Genomic DNA, 19,951 nt, shown 5'->3' with positions numbered 1-19,951 from the left:
GGAGGAGCCTCAAGGGTTGCTATCCGCCTACCCTGCTGGAAGGAGGGCACACTTTGCTGGAGCTGTGGCTTAAGCCGAGAGAGTACGCCTGACCTCTTCCTCCCAACGTCACCGGGGCAAGCGTCCCAGGCCCTATGGTAGGAGTGCAGACTGCCAGAGCCGTGGCTGTTGCCGGGAGAGCCCAAAGGGAGCCTACTCCCAGCCGCCAAGGCTGGTGGTGTCCAGGAGAGTCTCCCCTGACTCCTTCTGCACCCCTACCTCCCGTAGGAGCTCAGGCAGTGCCCAACAGGGCTGCCTGACAGAGGGAATGTCCCCCAGACCTCCCCTGCACACCCCGGACCGGAGTTTTGGTGGGGCCTCACTGGCCTGCCAAGTAGGAGGGTCGGCCCTCAGCCACTCTCCCTCCACTAGTCCCCAAGCTCCTACAGAGGGAAACACCTCTTGCTCCTTCCACCCCTCCTGCAGCAGAGCGAGGCACCCCTTTCCTTGTCTCTCTCTTCGAGAGGGTGGGATCTGCTCCCCTATAGGAACCCCACCAGAGACCAGATCGGGCGTGACGTCCCCGAGGCCATGTGTCATGTCCCTGCAGCCCCGTCCTCCCCAGGTGCTGATGGACTCCAGGATGAGATGCCGCAGTCCAGTCCCGACGGCCTCCTCCTGCAGACGAGACCGCAGCCCCCAGATTCAGCGGGCCTCCTCTGACGCCTGCTGCAGTAGCCGGACCTCCCCCAGAGCAGGTGGCCACAGTTCATCCCTGATGGCTGCCCCTGTCGGACGAGATGGCAGCATACATTGCATAAACACCAAAAAACAAAAACTCAGACAATTCGTTAAACAACAAAACAAACACATTGTCAACTTACAAGAAACAATACTACACAGAATACAAAAAACACCTACATTTCATAACTCCATCACCATCAGACAAGACTGGGCTGACAGCGGTGGTGATGGACTCATCACCCTGGTACACCAATTCATCAACTTTTCAGATACTAGTGCACACACAGTCACTTCTCCCCCCACATGACACCACAAAAGAAATACAATCAATTAAAGTATGTGTCATGAATTGGCGTAAGCGTGTTTATAAGTTCATGACATTTTTGTTTCAGTGTGAAAACCGCAAATTCTAGTGGAATTCTCACTGAGTATCACTCAGTTCAACCGTCCTAGTGTTCACTCAATTGGGACGGTTTTCAGAACATTTTTCACTGTTTCATAAGTGAGCATCCTTGCGCGTGACATTAGCGCCTTTGTTGAGTGATTTATTGTGAGCGTATATCACTCACTTTCTTTCCGTTGACCGTTGGAGCAAACACAGCTGGCCCTCGCCCTCTTTCATAAGTCGAACTTAGTCAGGCTTTGTTCGTCGTGAGAGAAGGTTCGTGTACAGCAAGTTCCTGAAATCTCCACCTAGACGGTGAATCGGCGAAGAGGTTTAGCATTTTGCAGCGTCCATCCTACGTACCAGTGCCCAGTCTTTCCACCTAGCCCCCTCCACTGACCAGTATTTCCTTTCGTTTTCCTAGGTTTAGAGACTAGTTTTGAATGAGTGAGTGAGTGTATTCTCCTTGTTATTTTGAATTCATTTTGAGACTCATGTAGCATAAAATTAATTCAGTGTAATCAATAAATTTATAGTTCTTCTCTTTGAGTTCAATGTAGTTAAACCCATGTTTTATTTCTCCACATTTAGCTTTTTTTTTTGTTGCCACTCTTAGTTTGCACAGATACTTTGTATTATTCATAACTGGTACTTAGGCCAGTCCTTTTGTATAAAGCTTAAATCCGTTGTGCCAGCCAGACGTTAACACACCGTCAAGAAGCTGTTTATCATTAATAGCATCAGTTATTGATTGTCAGGGGTGGAGTCACTTTCTCTAGAGGCTAACAGTACTAACAACAGCACGCGTGAGTAATTAGTCTTTGCTGTGTACTGTTGAGAAAGTATATAAATTCTCATCCTTAGAGAATCGGCAAAATAAGCCGGATTAAAGTAAAACTTACTGCTTGATTTCACAGTCAATTCTTTGTCTCTATTTTTGAAGCAAAACATATAACCTTTATTTAATTTTTAAATCTACAAAACCCCGTGACATCTGGCGACCTCATTCCAGGATATTAACTCCTAGCTTTAAAGTTATTAATGAGGTAATACTCACTCACTCATACTTAGGTATTTATCATTAAAGTCTATAGGCACCATCTTACTGGTGATTATTGATTCATTTCTATTACTTTTACGTAATAGGTTTCACAGTCACTTGTTTGTTTAATTTTCTTTCTTTACCAGTTTAACTATATAAAACTGGTCACCACTAACCTGTGCCTATATTCTTTACTCTTGATTATTGGCATTTCTCTCCAAAATAGCAGTCAGTACTTAGTCTTTAGTTCACTCAGACTGAGTTAGCATCATGTCTACCAACGTCTATGTACCGGAAGCTAAAGATATGGGGCTTAGCGACCCCGAAAAAGTCAAAGAGTATGTACTCTCTCGGTTTAGTTACAAGCAGCAACGTGAGAACAATGCTTGTGAAGAGTGTCGAATTCAGCGTGAGGAACGCGAAAGAGAACGCGAACACAAGTGAGAACAACGTGAATACGAGCGAGAACAACACGAATACGAGCGAGAACAACGCGAATACGAGCGAGAACAACGTGAATACGAGCGAGAACAACGCGAATACGAGCGAGAACAATGCGAATACGAGAGAGAACAACGAGAGAGAGAACGAGAACACGAACGTGCCAAGCGCGAGGCACGTGAGAAGCATGAACTTGAGATGTTGAAGCTCAAGCGAGACTCCTTGGCTTCAGACACATCTGGTGCAGCTGGCCCAAGCTCCATGAGCGCTCTCCCTGCACATGTTCTGGCGACCCCACACATCAAGCTTCCTCCAAACAAGGAAGGCAAGTGAATCGAGCCATTCATAGCTTGTTTCAAAGATATGGCTCAATTGCACCAGCTGGATGAGGCAGCTAAGCGGCTCCAGTTTCTTAGCCTGTTTGAGGGCCCTGCCCTCGATATTCTCCATAGAAATTCGTGGAGACAATCTCACGTATAAGATGATGAAGGCCGCACTCGTCAAAGCGTACGGTCTCACAGTTGATGATGCCAAGAGTCAGTTTATGAGGGTGCATTTACAAGAAAAAGAGACTGCTGTTCAGTTTCTTGATCGGCTTACTGCTTACTTAGATGAGTGGATTAACCCACCCCATCCCGTTGACGTATGGGTACGTTGCAACGATTTGCATTTGCCAGTTCCGGCGACGTACTGGTACGTCGTGCAATTGCAAGGTCCCTAATTTGCACAATTTTCAATTTTTGCACATGATTTTTTGTACTTATACACAGGACACCTTCCTCTATTCCTCTACAAGATGCCAAGCAGAGACAATGCCTTACACTGCATAACCTCCCCCCTCCCCCCCTCACGCCATTGTCTCGGCAATTCACCTGTTACCGGTGACCTGGCCAGTAAAGATATTCAGGGCCAGAGTGATTCCCCAATCGATGACAATGTGGAGGACAAAGTTTACATAGCATTAGAAGAAGAAACAGAAATAATGATCAGGTAATGTGGCAAAAAAAGGTCAGGTATGGTGATTAGTTAGTGAGTGAAACAATGCTTATAATGCCTATATTACTACTTGAAAACCAATATACTCTCATACTACATATAAATTCGTACCAAGTAAATAAATAAATACTGTTTATGAGTTGTGTGAAATAGTTACCCTCCCATAGAACTCGTTTTCTTTGGTGCCAGCATGTTAGAAAACCCAGTCAGGTAAGGAGGAACTCCTACCTGGATTGAGTATTTTAAACCTCAGGTGAGCAATTTCTCTATGAATTTTCGATGTTTCTCACCAAAAGCGGAGGTTTTAGCCATTTTTTTTTTTTTCGAAAATACCTCGGGATTGGGGGATGTTGGAGGTGCGGAAAACCTCGGGACATGACGGGTTAAGAAAGATCAAACTCCTTCCACACATGAGGGGAAAGTCGACCTTATGCTGTGCACACAGCTAGAAAAGTCGTGCCCTGCTGAACTTATGGTTCAGCTTAAAATCTGCCAGGTAAGGGACGCCAGCCAAATGGTAAACAAGGCTGATGCATTCTTCATTGCATATGGGTATCAAACTCGTAAGCAGCACACCTGAAACAGGAAAGCTGACAAATCTGGGAAACCGTCTCAGACTGAACCCCAGCAACAAGGCCGTTCTCAGAATAATGGCCAAGGTCCAAACAACTGCAGAAGAAGGACCAGGGGCAAAACACTCAGAAACCTGAGTGGAAGTGGTACAACAAGTACCCTAACCAGCAGCAGTATCAACCACACAATCAAAGATCGGGACAAACCTTTTCAGCACCAGCCCCAGTGTATCAGAAACAGGAGGCGAACGCAGCCTTCATTCCTCAGCAGCAGCACGGTGCTGTCGTCCCTAGCAGTATGGGTACTTCTCCACAGTTCACTAGTCCCCCAGCAACAGTGAACCCTCCTCCACAGATGGTTAATGCTCCATCTCCCCAGACAGTGAGTACAGCCCCTCAGGCATCAAATTCTCAGGGCACCATGTTTGCCACATCATTTATTCAGCAGTCTCATCAGTGGCTGGCTGCTTCCTCCACAGGCCCTCCCACAGGTAACAGTGCCTTCCTTGTTCAGCCAGGGTTTGTGGGAGACATTCCTGTGAAGGTCCTGAGAGACAATGGTTCCTCAGGTTGCTCCGTCAGACAGTCTAGTTCGGCCCGAGGAGTACACAGGTCTACAGATCCAAACTAACCTTATTTATGGATCAGTGAGATTGTTCCCTGAGGCACACATCCAGGTGGCATCTCCATTTTACACCGGTACGACACTCGCAGTTGTCATGCCAGAACCTTTGTTTGTCCTTATTATAGGCAACATTCAAGGTGCCAAGTCTAGTTGCACCGAAGATGATGCCACGCAGACTTCGGCTACAGAAACATGAGCCATGGCTGAGGCTTCAAACTGTGTCACCCCAGTGACCATTGCATCGCTGCAAGATCTGATGTGTAGCCAAGTTGTTGTTCAAGAACAACATTCTGACCCGACACTTGCTGCCGTGCGAAAGAAACAAAAGGGTAAAGTGATTAAATATTTACGGGTAGGTCAAGCCAAGTTCCTTCGTAAACAAGGACGGCTGTACCGTGATCCACGAACACCCCAGGGCGAGGTTCGATTGCAGTTCGTCGTTCCTGCTAAGTACCGCCAAGCAGTGTTAGAATGGGGTCATTGTTCAGCCTCAGGAGGTCACATGGGCAAAAGGAAAACCCAGGGCCGTATCCCTGTTGACTTTTTCTGGCCAGGAATGGGACCGGAAATAGATAGTTTTGTGCGTTCCTGCAATGTGTCAATGTACCACTAATCAGGGACATATCCTTCCTGTGCCATTTGAATCCACACCCATAATCTTAGAGTCAGTTGAGAGACAGGGCAGTGGTGAAGTGGGTGCAGACCTGACGTCTCGCCCGTTGGTCTCACAGGACACGTTACGTCCAGGACCTGTACATACATGTATACCATAGGTTAAGGGGAAGTTTGAGACCCACGTAAGGACAATCCGAGGCTGCGTATGGATTACCTTGTGGTGTCTCGAGCTGTGGACCTTCTCGGTAGGATTCCCGGAGAATGCACATTATCCACATGAGTGTTCACACCTACGGTGGGTGTTAAAATGTGACCTGCCCGAGATTGCATAGGGATTCTCAGCTTCCTAATTGTAATCGTAAGTGTAGAGTTAGGTTAACCAGTAAACTGCCCGTTCTCAGAGATTTGAGCAATCCAAGAACTGGCACGTTTCCTGGTTAATAATGTTAGGTTAACCAGTAAACTGCCCATTCTGAGAGACTTGAGCAATTCAAGAACTGGCACGTTTCCTGGTTAATAATGTAGGTTAACCAGTAAACTGCCAATTTTGAGAGTTTTGAGCAATCCAGGAAATGGCACGTTTCCTGGTTAAAAATGCTAGGTTAACCAGTAAACTACAGGGGTCTTGAGAGATTTGAGCAATCCAAAGACTACGTTTCCTGGTTAATAATAAATATAAGTACTGATTGCTATGCAGAGAGAGAGAGAAATGACACTTCAGATGCTCCACCTTGATTCCTTTCACAGGTGCAGCTGGTGGGTGCAGCATTGTCGTGCAGATCAGCTGATCGTCCCTGATGCATGCTGCCGCCTCTTCTCTTCTGCCTCGTCATCATTATTTACTATTGTATTACATAATTTTACACGTAGGTACAGTTACACCACAACTGTCACACCTACACCGTGTATTACATACATCACGCTAGATAACAATTAGTTGTTAATGTAAATGTAGTGAACTTTTGCTCAGTTTGACCTGAGTACAGGATTTTTCACCGTCGTCTCGGAGTTTTTTCCTCAAGCCTGCCTCTATTAACGTAAATACGTAGTTTTTACGCTCATGGGCGACTGTGATTTTCTCCTGTACCAGGATAGTACACACACCACAGTGTGAATCTTGTGTGACTGAGTTAGGACTTATATGTATGTATATCAATTTTTTTATTTTTTATTTTTTTTTTAATTTGATGGGGCGTAATGTCACGAATTGGCGTGAGAGTGTTTATAAGTTCGTGACATTTTTGTTTCAGTGTGAAAACCGCAAATTCTAGTGGAATTCTCACTGAGTATTACTCAGTTCAACTGTCCCAACGTTCACTCAATTGGGACGGTTTTCAGAACATTTTTCACTGTTTCATAAGTGAGCATCCTTGCGCGCGACATTAGCGCCTTCGCTGAATACTTTATTGAGAGTGTATATCACTCACTTTCTTTCCGTTGACCATTGGAGCAAACACGGCCGGCCCTCTCCCTCTTTCATAATTCGAACTTAGTCAGGCTTTGTTCATCGTGAAAGAAGGTTCATGTTCAGCAAGTTCCTGAAATCTCCACCTAGACGGTGAATCGGCGAAGAGGTTTAACATATTGCAGCATCCGTCCTACGTACCGGCGCCCAGTGTTTCTACCTAGCCCCCTCCACTGACCAGTATTTCCTTTCATTTCCCTAGGTTAAGAGATTAGTTTTGAATGAGCTAGTGAGTGTATTCTCCTTGTTATTTTGAATCCATTTTGAGACTCATGTAACGTAAAATTAATTCAGTGTAATCAATAAATTCATAGTTCTTCTCTTCGAGCTCAATGTAGTTAAACTCGTGTTTTATTTCTCCACATTTAGCTTTTTTTTTTGTTGCCACTCCTAGTTTGCACAGATGCTTTGTATTATTCATAACTGGTACTTAGGCCAGTCATTTTGTATTAAGCTTAAATCCATTGTGCCAGCCAGGAGTTAACGCACCGGCAAGAACCTGTTTATCATTAATATCATCAGTTATTGATTGTCAGGGGTGGAGTCACTTTCTCTAGAGGCTAACAGTACTAACAAACAGTACACGTGAGTAATTAGTCTTTGCTGTGTACTGTTGAGAAAGTTTATAAATTCTCATCCTTAGAGAATCGGCGAAGTAAGCCGGCATAAAGTAAAAGTTACTGCTTTATTTCACAGTTAATTCTTTGTCTCTATTTTAAGCAACTTTTAAAGCATTTTTTTTTAATACATAAATCTACAAAACCCCGTGACAGTATGTACTGGTAACAAATCACACATAACAATCGCCAATACATACAATCCCCCCAGTCGTCCCCCACAGTACCACACAATTACTCTCCACAAATACACTACATACCCAACATTATCCTGGGTGGTGATTTCAACGTCAAGGCGTCGGCCTGGCATGTCAACAACCCTGACACAGACAGAGGGCTGGTACTGCAATCCCAAACACATAATCTGTTCATACTCAGTAATATCCATCTACATACCCATATTCCACTCCAAGCCCTCTTCTTCCCATCATCCCCAGACACCACGTTTTGCTCCCCAACCCCCGCCCCCACAACGTCCTGGAGAGTGGTCAAAACCCTTGGCTCTGACCACCTCCCAATCATCATCATCACCAAAACCAGAATCACCCCAGCTGGGCACAGACACACATACACTAATTATAAGAGAGCCAACTGGGAGGCCTGCACAACTGAAACAGAACATCACTGAAACATTAATCGTTACATCCATCACAGACATCAGCACCGTTGTGCAACCTTTCAATACAATTATTCAAAATGCAGACAAATGACACATCCCTAGAGGCAACAGAAAGAGACACAACCCCAACTTCACACCTGAAATTAAGGCCTCATCAGTCAGTGGGACACACTACGACACTCCCCAACACTCCATACACAAGACACCGTACAACAAAATAAAAGAACTCAACACTCAAAAAAACAATAAAATATCAGAACAGCAAACACTAAACTGGAATAATAATCTCCAAACACTTGATCACAGAACAAACACCAGCAAATTCTACAAAACATTAAACAGCATCAAACTCGTCTGCACCCCCTTCAAAGTCACTGAACGACTGGTATTACAACTAGTTACACCTCACACCCCTCTACCCCACCACAACATGGTTTTAACCACTACATTCCACAAACACTCTTCTTACAGACCTTACACAGAGAATTTTTGATGGCATTAATTCAGCTAGGCCACCACATAGAGCACTCCTAGTCACACTAGACATTAGTACTGCTTTTGATGCCATCCCCCGCCACTACCTCACAAACAAAACATTCAACACAGACATGCACAATAACACAAAAGGATGGCTGGCAAACTATTTAGCAGGCAGATGTGCACATGTAACATTTGCTGGTCAGTCAATGAACATCAGAACCTTCACAAATGGCGTCCCCCAAGGATCTGTTTTGTTCCCTACTCTCTTTAACCTATTCATGCACGACATACCCACACCCCACACACCATAAATACACACAGCTTCCTATGCGGACGACATAACACTTACTTGTACATACCAAAACGCAAACACAACCGTACACATCCTCCAACCTTGCCTCAACACACTACACGAATGGTTCACTACAAACAGGCTCAAAATAGCCCCAGCCAAATCTACAGTGACCCTTCTCACAAAATGGACAGCAGAACACAGTCACATTCCACACCTCACCATAAACAACATTCCTCTACCACACACACACACACACACACACACACACACACACACACAAAATCCTTGGTGTAACATACAATATATCAATGTCATTTAAACAACACATCACAAACATTAAAATAAAGTAACATCAAGACTCAACGCCATAAGGTCACTTGCACATACAACATCTGGACACAACAAAGAAATCACCACCACAATATACAAACAATATACAGTATACGTTCAGTGATGAATTATGCAAACCCTGCTTGGGCTCCTAACCTCACTAAAACACATTACGCCACTCTACATACCATACAGGACAAAGCACAAAAAATATACACAGGCTGCACAGCTACTACACTCACAGACCACCTACAGCAAGAAACCAAAGTCCTCAAAGTCAAGGATCGTCTAGAAATGAAAGGCACCCAAAATTCTTGCCGTAGCCTCCACAAACCCACGCCATCCACTACACTACATGGCAGCACATCCACACACACCAAGGAACATCAAAACAACACCCAGCACACGATATCACAAAAAGGTTAGGGAAATACAAGAACACAAAAGGTTAGGGAAATACGAGAAAAGCAAGACAAGACCTCTAAAGGTAACTTTCCAGAGTGTAAACACTGTGGAGGAGATACTAAAAAATGCAAAGAATCTTATGGAAAAAGAGGAGTTCAAAAATGTGTGGATAAAAAGATGCCTAACACAAGAGGAACTGGAATTACTGAAAGAGAAGAGGGAGGAAGCAAAAACAAAAAATGAGGGAAGATCAGAAGAGGAGAAGAACACATTTTTTTTTACAAAGTAATTGGATTGCAGGTACGAAAGTGGTACACAAACAGGAGGGAATAAAAAGGAGGAAGGTATACCTCATACTAATTAATCTGGCAAGGCATGTATGGCAACACTGTTCCTGCCGTGATTCTGATTGGCTGGAGGTGTTTGTTCGATTTCGTTGTTGCTTAAACCGATACTCTATTATTAGATATGATACTGAGTTTGTCGATAATACAATCGTCAAAAGCAATAAGAAATCCGTTATAATACTTATCAACAATGAAATTTTCGTAGGAAGATAGAAATATTGAGTCAACAAAGTATTATAGCAGTCCAAGTCAAGGTCAGCATTCGAACAATTCCTTTAAATCTCCGACACTACGTAAAATAACAGAAAATTAAGGAAACCTGCTTAATCTAAGTGTTGGTATAACACGTTTATATTTTAAGAACAGTCTGTACTGTGATAATAGAGGAAATATAATGAAATAGTTTTCCTTTAGCCTACTTTGAGTTTTCGCGATTTTTTCAAACCTCCCTCCCCACAGAGCTCGTCTTCTCATAAGAATTTTTAATTCTTCAGAGTTGTGGCACGATTTAAAGATGCAGACTGATCTTAAAAATTCAAATGTGTGTTACACCAACGCTTAGATTAAGCAGGTTTCCTTAATTTTCTGTTATTCTACGTAGTGTCGGAGATTTAAAGGAATTGTTCGAATGCTGACCTTGACTTGGACTGTTATAATACTTTGTTGACTCAATATTTCTATCTTCCTACGAAAATTTCATTATTGATAAGTATATAACGGATTTCTTATTGCTTTTGACGATTGTATTGTCGACAAACTTAGTATCATATCTAATAATAAAGAGAGTATCGGTTTCAGTAAAAACGAAATCGAACAAACACTTCCAGCCAATCAGAATCTCGGCAGGAACAGTGTTGCCATATATGCCTGGCCAGATTAATTGGTATGAGGTATAGTAGAACCATGTCATGACAAGTATATAAACAAGATGATAAAGTTGATGTACTCAAATGTGGATGGAATGGTATCTAAATTACTAGAGATGAATGATTATCACAGAAAATGAACCACATATAATATGCCAAACTGAAACAAAATTAACACCAAGGATATCCAATGACATACTAAACTTAGAGGAATACAATATATGGAGAAGAGACAGAAACTTAAAAAAAAGAGGAGGAATTATAATATTAACTAAGAAAAATCTAAAAGTCAATGAAATAAAACTAGATATACCCTCACAAGTAGAACTGATTGCAGTAGAGATCAACACATCTGAAGGGAAAGTAATTGTAGCCAATTTGTACATTCCACCCAGATCCAACACATGGGAAAGAGACGAATATGAGGACCTGGCAGAGAGTACAATTCAGAGTTTAAGATCATTACTACATAAAATGGAAGAGAAATCGGAAAGAATTATACTAACTGGAGATTTTAATACAAATATAAATTGGAATACTCTAGATATAATTAACCAAGAAAGCTGTTGGGACCAAAAGCTCCTGGATCTCGTGCAAGAGTTTTTCCTAACGCAACATGTGAGGGAAACCACAAGAAAAAGAGGACTCGATGTACCTTCAATGCTAGATCTAATATTTACTAGGCAAGAAAATGATATTGACAGTTTACTATATCACCCTCCACTCGGCAAAACCGATCATGCAGTACTAAATTACTACTTCAGGATAGCATATGACATAGTTAACAGCAATGAATGTTACAAAAAGAGCCTAAACTATAAAAAGGGAAATTATCAACACCTAAAGAAGTATTTCTTAGAAATTGATTGGGAAAATGAGCTTCGAGGACAAGATTTAAATGCTGTATGTAAAAAATTCTGTGAATTTTATGAAATAGGAGTCCAGAAGTACATCCCACAGCACAAAGAAGCAGATAAGAAAATACAGAAATGGTTCAATACAGAATGTAAAAAATCAAAAGAAAGAAGAGATTTGTTGTGGAATAGATACAGAAGACACAATAGCGAAAGGGAATATAATAATTACAAACAGGCAAGAAACGATTATACAAGAATAAGGAGGGAAACCCAAAAACAGTTTGAGAAGGATATAATAAATAAAAGTAGTGATCAACCAAAGCTATTTTACAGCTACATCAGAAGCAAAACCAAAGTAAAAGATATAACACAATCCATTACGGACGAGGGAATCACCTATACACAAGAGAAAGATATTTGTGAAGCGCTAAATAAGAATTTTCAATTAGTTAAATTTTGCGAGGGACTATGTGGAACATGCATGTCCACACATACTACCAGATATACAAATATCAGAAAAAGTAATACAGGAGGAGTTAAGTAAATTAGACAGAGGAAAAGCAAGTGGTCCTGATGAAATTTCATGTTGGGTACTACGAGAATGTGCAAAGGAGTTAAGTAAACCATTATTTTTAATTTTCAAGAAATCCTTGAGTCAAGGTAAACTACCTGATATTTGGAAGAAAGCAAATATTGTCCCTTTATTCAAGAAAGGGAATAGACAAAATCCACTCAACTACCGACCAGTATCACTGACCAGTGTTGTAAGCAAGGTATTAGAAAAGCTTTTAAGAAAAGCTTGGGTAAATCATTTAGAAGAACACAGTATGATAACAGAAAGACAGTTTGGTTTCAGAAAAGGAAAATCATGTGTTACTAATCTGTTGAGCTACTAAGACAGAGTAACAGACACAATACAGAAAAGAAAAGGATGGGTGGACAGTATCTATTTAAATTCAAGAAAGCATTTGACACAGTACCACACCAAAGACTTTTATGGAAACTGTACCATCAAGGAGGAATTCGAAGCAAACTGTTTTGTTGGATGCAAGATTTTCTCATAAAAAGAGAAATGAGAACAGTACTAAGGGGAAACTACTCATCATGGAAAGAAGTGACTAGTGGAGTACCACAGGGTTCAGTGCTGGCACAAATCATGTTTTTAGTGTATATAAATGATATAAATAGTAACACTGGAAATGAAAGCTATCTGAATATGTTTGCAGATGATGCAAAAATACAAAGGAGAATTACTAACACAGACTCTTGTAAAGAGCTACAAGAAGAATTAAATAAACTTCATGAATGGAGTAATACATGGCAAATGGAATTCAATGTGGACAAGTGTCATGTAATCAAGTTTGGTAAAAGTGGAAAAAGACCTGATTGGGATTATACGTTAGGAAATAAAACCCTACACACATCAGAAAGAAAGAAGGACCTAGGTGTGATTATTAATAACAGACTATCTCCGGCTGACCACATCAGCGAGAAGGTACGGAACATGTATACAGTGCTTGCAAATATGAGAATAGCATTCACATACATAAATGAAGACATGCTAAGAAGGATAATAACATCATTCATTAGACCAACCCTGGAGTATGCATCAGTAGTCTGGAGTCCTCATCTCAAAAAACACATAGACAAGATTGAAAAAGTTCAAAGGGCCGCTACAAGATGGATACCAAGCTTAAGGGACCTAAGCTACGAAGAAAGACTAAATAAACTGAATCTACCAACACTACAGGAGAGAAGGAAAAGAGGTGACATGATAATGCTATATAAATGCATATCAGGGAAGGAGAAAATAGACATAAATGATTACTTAACGTATGGGGAAGCATCAGCAAGAGGACACTGCAAAAAAACTGCATAAGAAGAGAGGTGATAAAGACATAAGGAAATTCAGTTTCCCAAACAGAGCAATTGATCAATGGAATGCACTACCGAATGAAATAGTGTGTGCCAAAACAATGCACAAATTTAAGGATATGTACGATAAATATGGTTTAAGACACGGGACAGTACGAGCTTGACTCATTTCTGTCAAGATACAATTAGGTAAGAACAATTAGGTAAGGTAAGAACAAATACTGTCATCTCTCCCTCCTTGCCCGCCTCAGACCAGCTTGCAGAAGCATTTCCATACTCAAATCACTCGCCGCTCCATTCAGTCACTTGAAGACAACATACAGCTGCATGCACGGCCTCATGATATCCACCCTTCTGAATCCCATCTCCCTCGTGAGGGCAGGGTCCACCTGGCCAGGCTGAGAACTGGGCATTATCCAGCCCTCTTGAGTTATCAGAAGAGGCTGGATGACTCCATCACTGATGCCTGTCCAGGATGCAATACAGACCCCATATTATTAAGCATATTATAGAAGACTGCATTGCACACAATCACCTGCACCAACAACACAACATACACTCCTTGAGAGCTCTATGAGAAAGCCCGATCTCGGTCGTGGCCTTCCTTAGGGACTCAGGGCTGTTCGGCCCAACTGCCTAGGGAACAACAACTAATACTACTACATGAGTGGTCCAGCTGAGGACATTGTTAAGTGAAACTTCGAGAATTTCAAAACTTTTAGAGAAATGAATATTAGTACCAAAGAAGGTAATATAAGAATCAGGCAATATCTACCTATTAGTAAATTGTATATATTTGGTTTTCATAGCATTAAATGAGACAATGTTATTTGGTCCCCATTCAGTGATCTTAGGTAAGTCCTGATTTATGGAGATTACTGTACTAAGTTACGAGTTAGAAATATTGTTACATCCCTGTCCCACACTGCCACAGGTTCCAACAGCAGTAGTTCAGTATAGGAAGGACGTTGGCCAGTGAGTTGTTCTTCCTATGGTCAGCCTTTCGGTGTACAGCACACATCAGCTGTGGCTAAAATAAACACTGGCATCTTACCTTCATCTTGTTTTTCAAATAATCACACTTAATGCTTTCTAACTTCACTATTCTCACAAGCACCGAAGATACACAAACTGCAATAACACTTCACTGTTTGCCAACAACACTTCACTATTTTCACAAGTACCGAAAATATACAAACTTCACTGCACTGTCACTGAACTACACTCAAACTGAACTGAAAACCGACTGAACCTGCTCTAGTCTCTTCTCCATCCTTATATAAGCTTTCTATATTCCAGAGTGTTCCACGTACCAAGAGGCGCAACAGTTACCACTCAGAGATATCAAAAACATGCCAGAGTTTTTTTTTTTTTTTTTTTTTTACACTGCATAATACTCTAAATTATTAAGCAAACAAACTTAAATTAAATTACATAATTTAACAAACAATCACATAACTAAAACATCACAGAGAAAAAGAGCATAAAATTTAGTTTAGAACTTACAAAATAACTACGCTCACATATAGCAGGCTAACTGGCAACTCTGACTCTTATGAAACTACGACAAATATCGGGAATTCTCCAGAACAATCTAGCTAGCAATCCAGCTTCTCAATACTACCCCCTCCCTAATCCTTTGTCGTCCCGACAAAGCTACACAATGTTTACAAACATAAACCTTAATCCTAATGAAACATTTAACTATGCACAAAATAATCCTTCAACTTATCAGGTTTTCTCCTATGGTGCTTCCGACGACGTCCCTGCTCTTCCACGCAGTCCACTCGTCCTGAAATGTCTTGGCCCTCTTCCTGATGCATTTCTTCTTTTGGGAATCTGTCACCATCCTCTTGGACCTCAGCTCCTTGGTCCTCCTCAACATCCTCAGCTGCAAGTGAGCTCGATTCCACGGAGACGTCCCAGCTGTACTGTCCTGACCCATGGTACTGCCACAGACGATTCATGCGTACCACCTTTGGGCGAGACTTCCTGCCTCCCCGCATCCGATACGTCATGTCTGATAGGCGGTCCAACACAGTGTAAGGCCCGTCCCATGGGCTCTGCAGCTTTGGCGACTGTCTCTTCTTTCGTTGAGGATTATATAACCAAACTTGGTCACCATCCTTGAAACTCACCTCACTGGCCTTGGCATCATACTTCTACTTCATTACCTCTCCTGAAAACTTGAGGGCTCCTCGCACTTGATGATGTACCTCAGCTAGCCTTTCCTGAAGATGCTTTGCATAGTAAGCTAGAGGTGTCTGTAAGTAGTGCTTCACCAGGTGGTCTTCCCATTAACAAGTCAACGGGTAAACGTAACTAGTGGCCCAGCATCAGTTTTGCAGGGGTGCAGCCGGTAAGCTCATGGGAATCAGACCGATATGCCATCAGCAACGCAGGTAATTTCTGGTCCCATTCCGTTTGTCCCTTTATGCAATACTTGGCCAGTTCTTGTCCTAGGGTCCACTTGAATTTCTCCACCATCCCATCTGACTGTGGCCTTAGTGGGGTCGTCCTGGTCTTCTTGATCCCCAGTAACTTGCAGCACTCACGGAACACAGCAGACTTGAAGAATTCTACCCTGGGCTGAATGTAGCTATTGTGGTATCTCAAAACGACAGAAAAACTGGTCAACCAACACCTGAGCAACAGTCGCAGCCTCTTGATCGGGGATAGCATAGGCTTCTGGCCACTTTGTGAAGCAGTCCATGGCGACACATATACTGTATACCAGTTTCCGCTTTCAGTAATTGGCAAAGGTCCAGCGATGTCCACCGCGACTCTTTCCATTGGTGCACCCACTTGGTACAGCTGAAGAGGGGCGCAACCACGTTTCTTGGGTCCCTTCTTGGCACAACATACATTACAGGCCCATCACCACTCTTCATCATCCTGATGCATGCCATAGAACCTATGTTGCAGCCGGCTTAGAGTTTCATCACTCCCAGGTGCCCACTAATGATCTAGTTATGAGACTATTCCAAGATCACAGACCTCATTTTCTTCGGAACCACCAGTTGCCTGTACTTGCTGAGGCCATTGGGTGTCTCCCACTGATGCTCCAGTAGTCCGTTGTTCAAACAAAGAAGGTCCCACTGACTCCAGTAGCTCTTGGTCGCAGGGCTTAACCTGGAAACTTCTTCCCAAGATGGTCACACTGTACTCTGCTGCAGCCACTCCAGCACTGGTTGTAAATCTGCATCCTCCGTATGCATCCACTTCAGGTCTTCTTCATCTGATGCTGGCCCTGTCACTGCAGTACGGCTGCATTTCTTACTATGATCATTTTTACTACATTGCCAGCACTCTGGGTCACAAGGCTGATGACTCAAGCTGTCAGCATTGCCATGTAACCGCCAAGGGCGGTGCTGCACCTCATAACTGTGCTGGTCTAGCTCCCCAAGCCCGCATGTCAGTTGACCTTCCAGATTCTTCAATATCTTCAGCCACTTGAGTGCCACATGGTCTATCCTGATGATGAAGTAGGACCCATACAAGTAGGGATGGAAGAAATCAAGGCTCTTCATCACTGCCAAGAGCTCCTTATGGGTCACACAGTAGTTCCACTCCGGTAGGCTGAGCTTCTTGCTGTAATATGCCACCACATACTCCTTGTCATCCTTCTTCTGCGACAGGACTCCACCAATACCATGGTCACTAGCATCACAGTTCAAGATAAATGGCTGACTCTGGTCTGGGTACGGCAATACTGAAGAGTTTGCCAACGCATGCTTCAGTTCATCAAAGGCCTTCTGAGTCTCTACTGTCCACGCAAACTTCTGTCTCCTCCCCAACAGCTTGTGCAGAGGTGCAGCTATCGTCGCAAAGTCCTTGACAAAAAGTCGATAGTACGTGCACAAGGCCAGGAAACTCCGTAGCCCTTTCACATATGTGTGAAACTGGCCAGTTTTCAACAACTGCCACCTTCTCTGGGTCAGTACGGACGCCACCCTCGCCTACAATGTGTCCCACGTACTTCATTTACTTCTGGAACAGGTAGCACATCTTGGGGTTCAGCTTGAGGTGCGCTGCTCGGATCCTGTTCAACACCTCCGACAGCTTCTCCAATTCCTGGTCGAAAATCCGTCCAAATACAGTTACATCGTCTAGATAGATGAGAGCTGTCTGCCAGAGTAGGCCTTCAAGTACGCGATCCATGAGACACTCAAAAGTAGCTGGGGCATTGCATAGGCCAAGTGGCATCACTTTAAACTGCCATAAACCATGCCCGTATGAAAAGGCTGTTTTCTTCTTGTCCTTTTCTGCAACCTTGACTTGTTGGTATCCAGCTTTCATGTCTAGAGTGGAGAACCACTTGGCACCTGACAGAGCATCCAGGGTGTCATCAGTTCTTGGCAAGGGGTATGCATCCTTCATTGTCACTTCATTCAGGGCTCGATAATCTTCACAACACCTTACTGAAGCATCCCTTTTCCTTACCAGAACCACTGATGATGCCCAAGAACAGCTGGACTTTTCTATCTCTCCTTGACTTTGAAGATTCTCCATCACTTTTTCCATTTCTTGCCACTGGACTGGCGCCATCCTCCACGCTGGCTGTTTAATCAGGCGGTGATCCCCGGTGTCTGTACAATGCTCCACCAGATCAATGCATCCCAGGTCTAGGTCTCCAGTGGAGAAGACATCAACAAACTCCGCCAGCAGCTGCCTTAACTGTATGGGCCATCCAGGCATTGGCAGCTCCTTGAGAAAAGGCCTTGTAAGTGCTCTGGCAGATACCCATCTTCTCTGACTATGCTTCTTTTACAGGCCTTCCTCTGATGCCATTCAGTGTCCACCGCCTGGCAAAGTCCCAGAATTTCTCCCTCGTTGATCTTCTGTGACTCACGGGAGACATTGGCTACCACAACCGGCACTTCACCTACAACTGTTTCCACCAACTGGCACCCCACCATCACTCCGGCCTTCGTCCTGCATTGTACATCAGGCTTCATTACCCCTAGGCAGCTGTCAAAAGAGCCACGCACCTTATCCTGAAGCAGTAGTTCTGACCTTGGGGGTATTGCTGCAATATGGAGCACCCTCACCTCGGCGCCAGAACTGGTAAGTCTCACTGCCGTGACAGGAACCGACTTTTCTCGAACCTTCAACTTCATGGAGCGGAAGTCCAGCCCACATCCCATGGACATCAAATAGTCCAGACCAAGAAGGCAAGGATCCTCCATGTTGGCCACGTAGACTTGAATGGTAGCCTCTTGCCCTGCCACTTCAATCCGGACATCCAGGAGTCCCCTCAGTTCTGTGTGGTGCCCAGTTATGCCTCACAGTTGTTCTGATGACTCAGGCAGATACCGATGATGTAACACATGAGGCCTCACAAAAGTCTGCTCTGAGGCTGAATCAATCACCAGGGAACACTTCTTTCGGTCTATTCTTCCATCTACTCGCTCTCTGTCGATTGCAGTTCTCTTGCATTTTCTCGATGGTGGGGCTACTCAGGAAAAGCTGGCTGGTGGTTGCCCCTTAACACCAGCCTCCACTAGTTTTCCGCTTCTTTCTGGTCTTCTGCAGCCTTCTTCTTATCTTCCTTTTTCTTCTTTGGACACTCAGAACTGAAGTGTTCCACCTCACTACTTACCCAGCACGCTTTTGTTACATTTGTAGATTTCTTTGCGCTGCTCTGTTCTTGCTCCTTCTTCCATTTGTAATATTCGTCCTTCTTGTGTCCTGGCTTCCTGCGGAACCACCAACCTCCTCCGATCTTCTCCTGTTCCCTCTTCCACTTGTAGCAGTCCTCTTTTCTATGTCCTGGCTTTTCACAGTACCAGCAACTTCCTTCAGTGTTTCTGCTTCACGAACCTGCCCCTTTCTTGCCTTGAATTCTGCACTACGACCTGCCTGAAAAGTGGACGTACTGGACCTGACATAGGGCTCAGATTCTAGAGCCTTGGCTAGTGCTTCTTGGTTGTGCCTGCTTCACTTGCACTTTCAACTCTGCGCTATCAAGAGCATCGATGAACTGGTCCTTCAGAAGAATAGCCAACAGGTTAGGTGCTGCTCCTGGGTATGCCTTGTATGCCATACTCTCCAGGTGATGAGCAAGCTGCTGTAGGGACTCGCCTCGAGCCCGTACACGGCTCCGGAATCGTGCTCTGTAAATCTCAGTCTCGTACATGGTCCCACATCTGCGCTCCAGCACTTCTACAAGGGACTGATAACTGTTCCTCTCCGACACTGACATCTGGCCCAGAATTTCCATTGCGGCACGCTTGAGGCTAGTAGCAAGCTGCACAGCCCTCTGCCTATCATCCCAACCATTCTGATTAGCAAGTAACTCAAACTGCACACGGTAAGCTTCCCAAGATACTCTACCACCGAATTCCTGAGGTTTCTTTTTAATTGTACCCCATTACAGCCCTGCACTTCACTGGT

The 19,951-nt window shown here is 43.6% G+C and overlaps 1 protein-coding gene across 1 annotated transcript; it reads right to left on the bottom strand.

Moving 5' to 3' along the window:
* Positions 1-575: 575 nt before the first annotated feature.
* Positions 576-18,702, bottom strand: LOC145407071 (uncharacterized). Its single transcript, XM_080278095.1, has 3 exons — positions 18,331-18,702; positions 17,999-18,232; positions 576-767 (listed from the first exon to the last, which is right to left on the bottom strand). Exons 1-3 carry the CDS (start codon positions 18,700-18,702, stop codon positions 576-578), a joined length of 798 nt encoding a protein of 265 aa, XP_080134221.1.
* Positions 18,703-19,951: the final 1,249 nt, after the last annotated feature.

The sequence above is a fragment of the Coenobita brevimanus genome, chromosome 72, assembly GCF_032717465.1.
Source record: "Coenobita brevimanus isolate Jiangsu-jjx chromosome 72, ASM3271746v2, whole genome shotgun sequence".
NCBI lineage: Eukaryota > Metazoa > Arthropoda > Malacostraca > Decapoda > Coenobitidae > Coenobita > Coenobita brevimanus.
This window is presented reverse-complemented; position numbering and strand designations above follow the sequence as displayed.

Bases quoted from the DNA above. Each gene is read 5' to 3' on its own strand.
- LOC145407071 (XM_080278095.1), bottom strand. From the start codon at position 18,702: ATGGGATGTGGGCTGGACTTCCGCTCCATGAAGTTGAAGGTTCGAGAA. The intron at 18,233-18,330 runs GCCTGTAAAAGA...TGGCCCATACAG, and splicing joins CTGAATGGCATCAGAGGAAG to TTAAGGCAGCTGCTGGCGGA. The intron at 768-17,998 runs GTAAGGAAAAGG...CTCGTCCGACAG, and splicing joins GGGCATCATCAGTGGTTCTG to GGGCAGCCATCAGGGATGAA.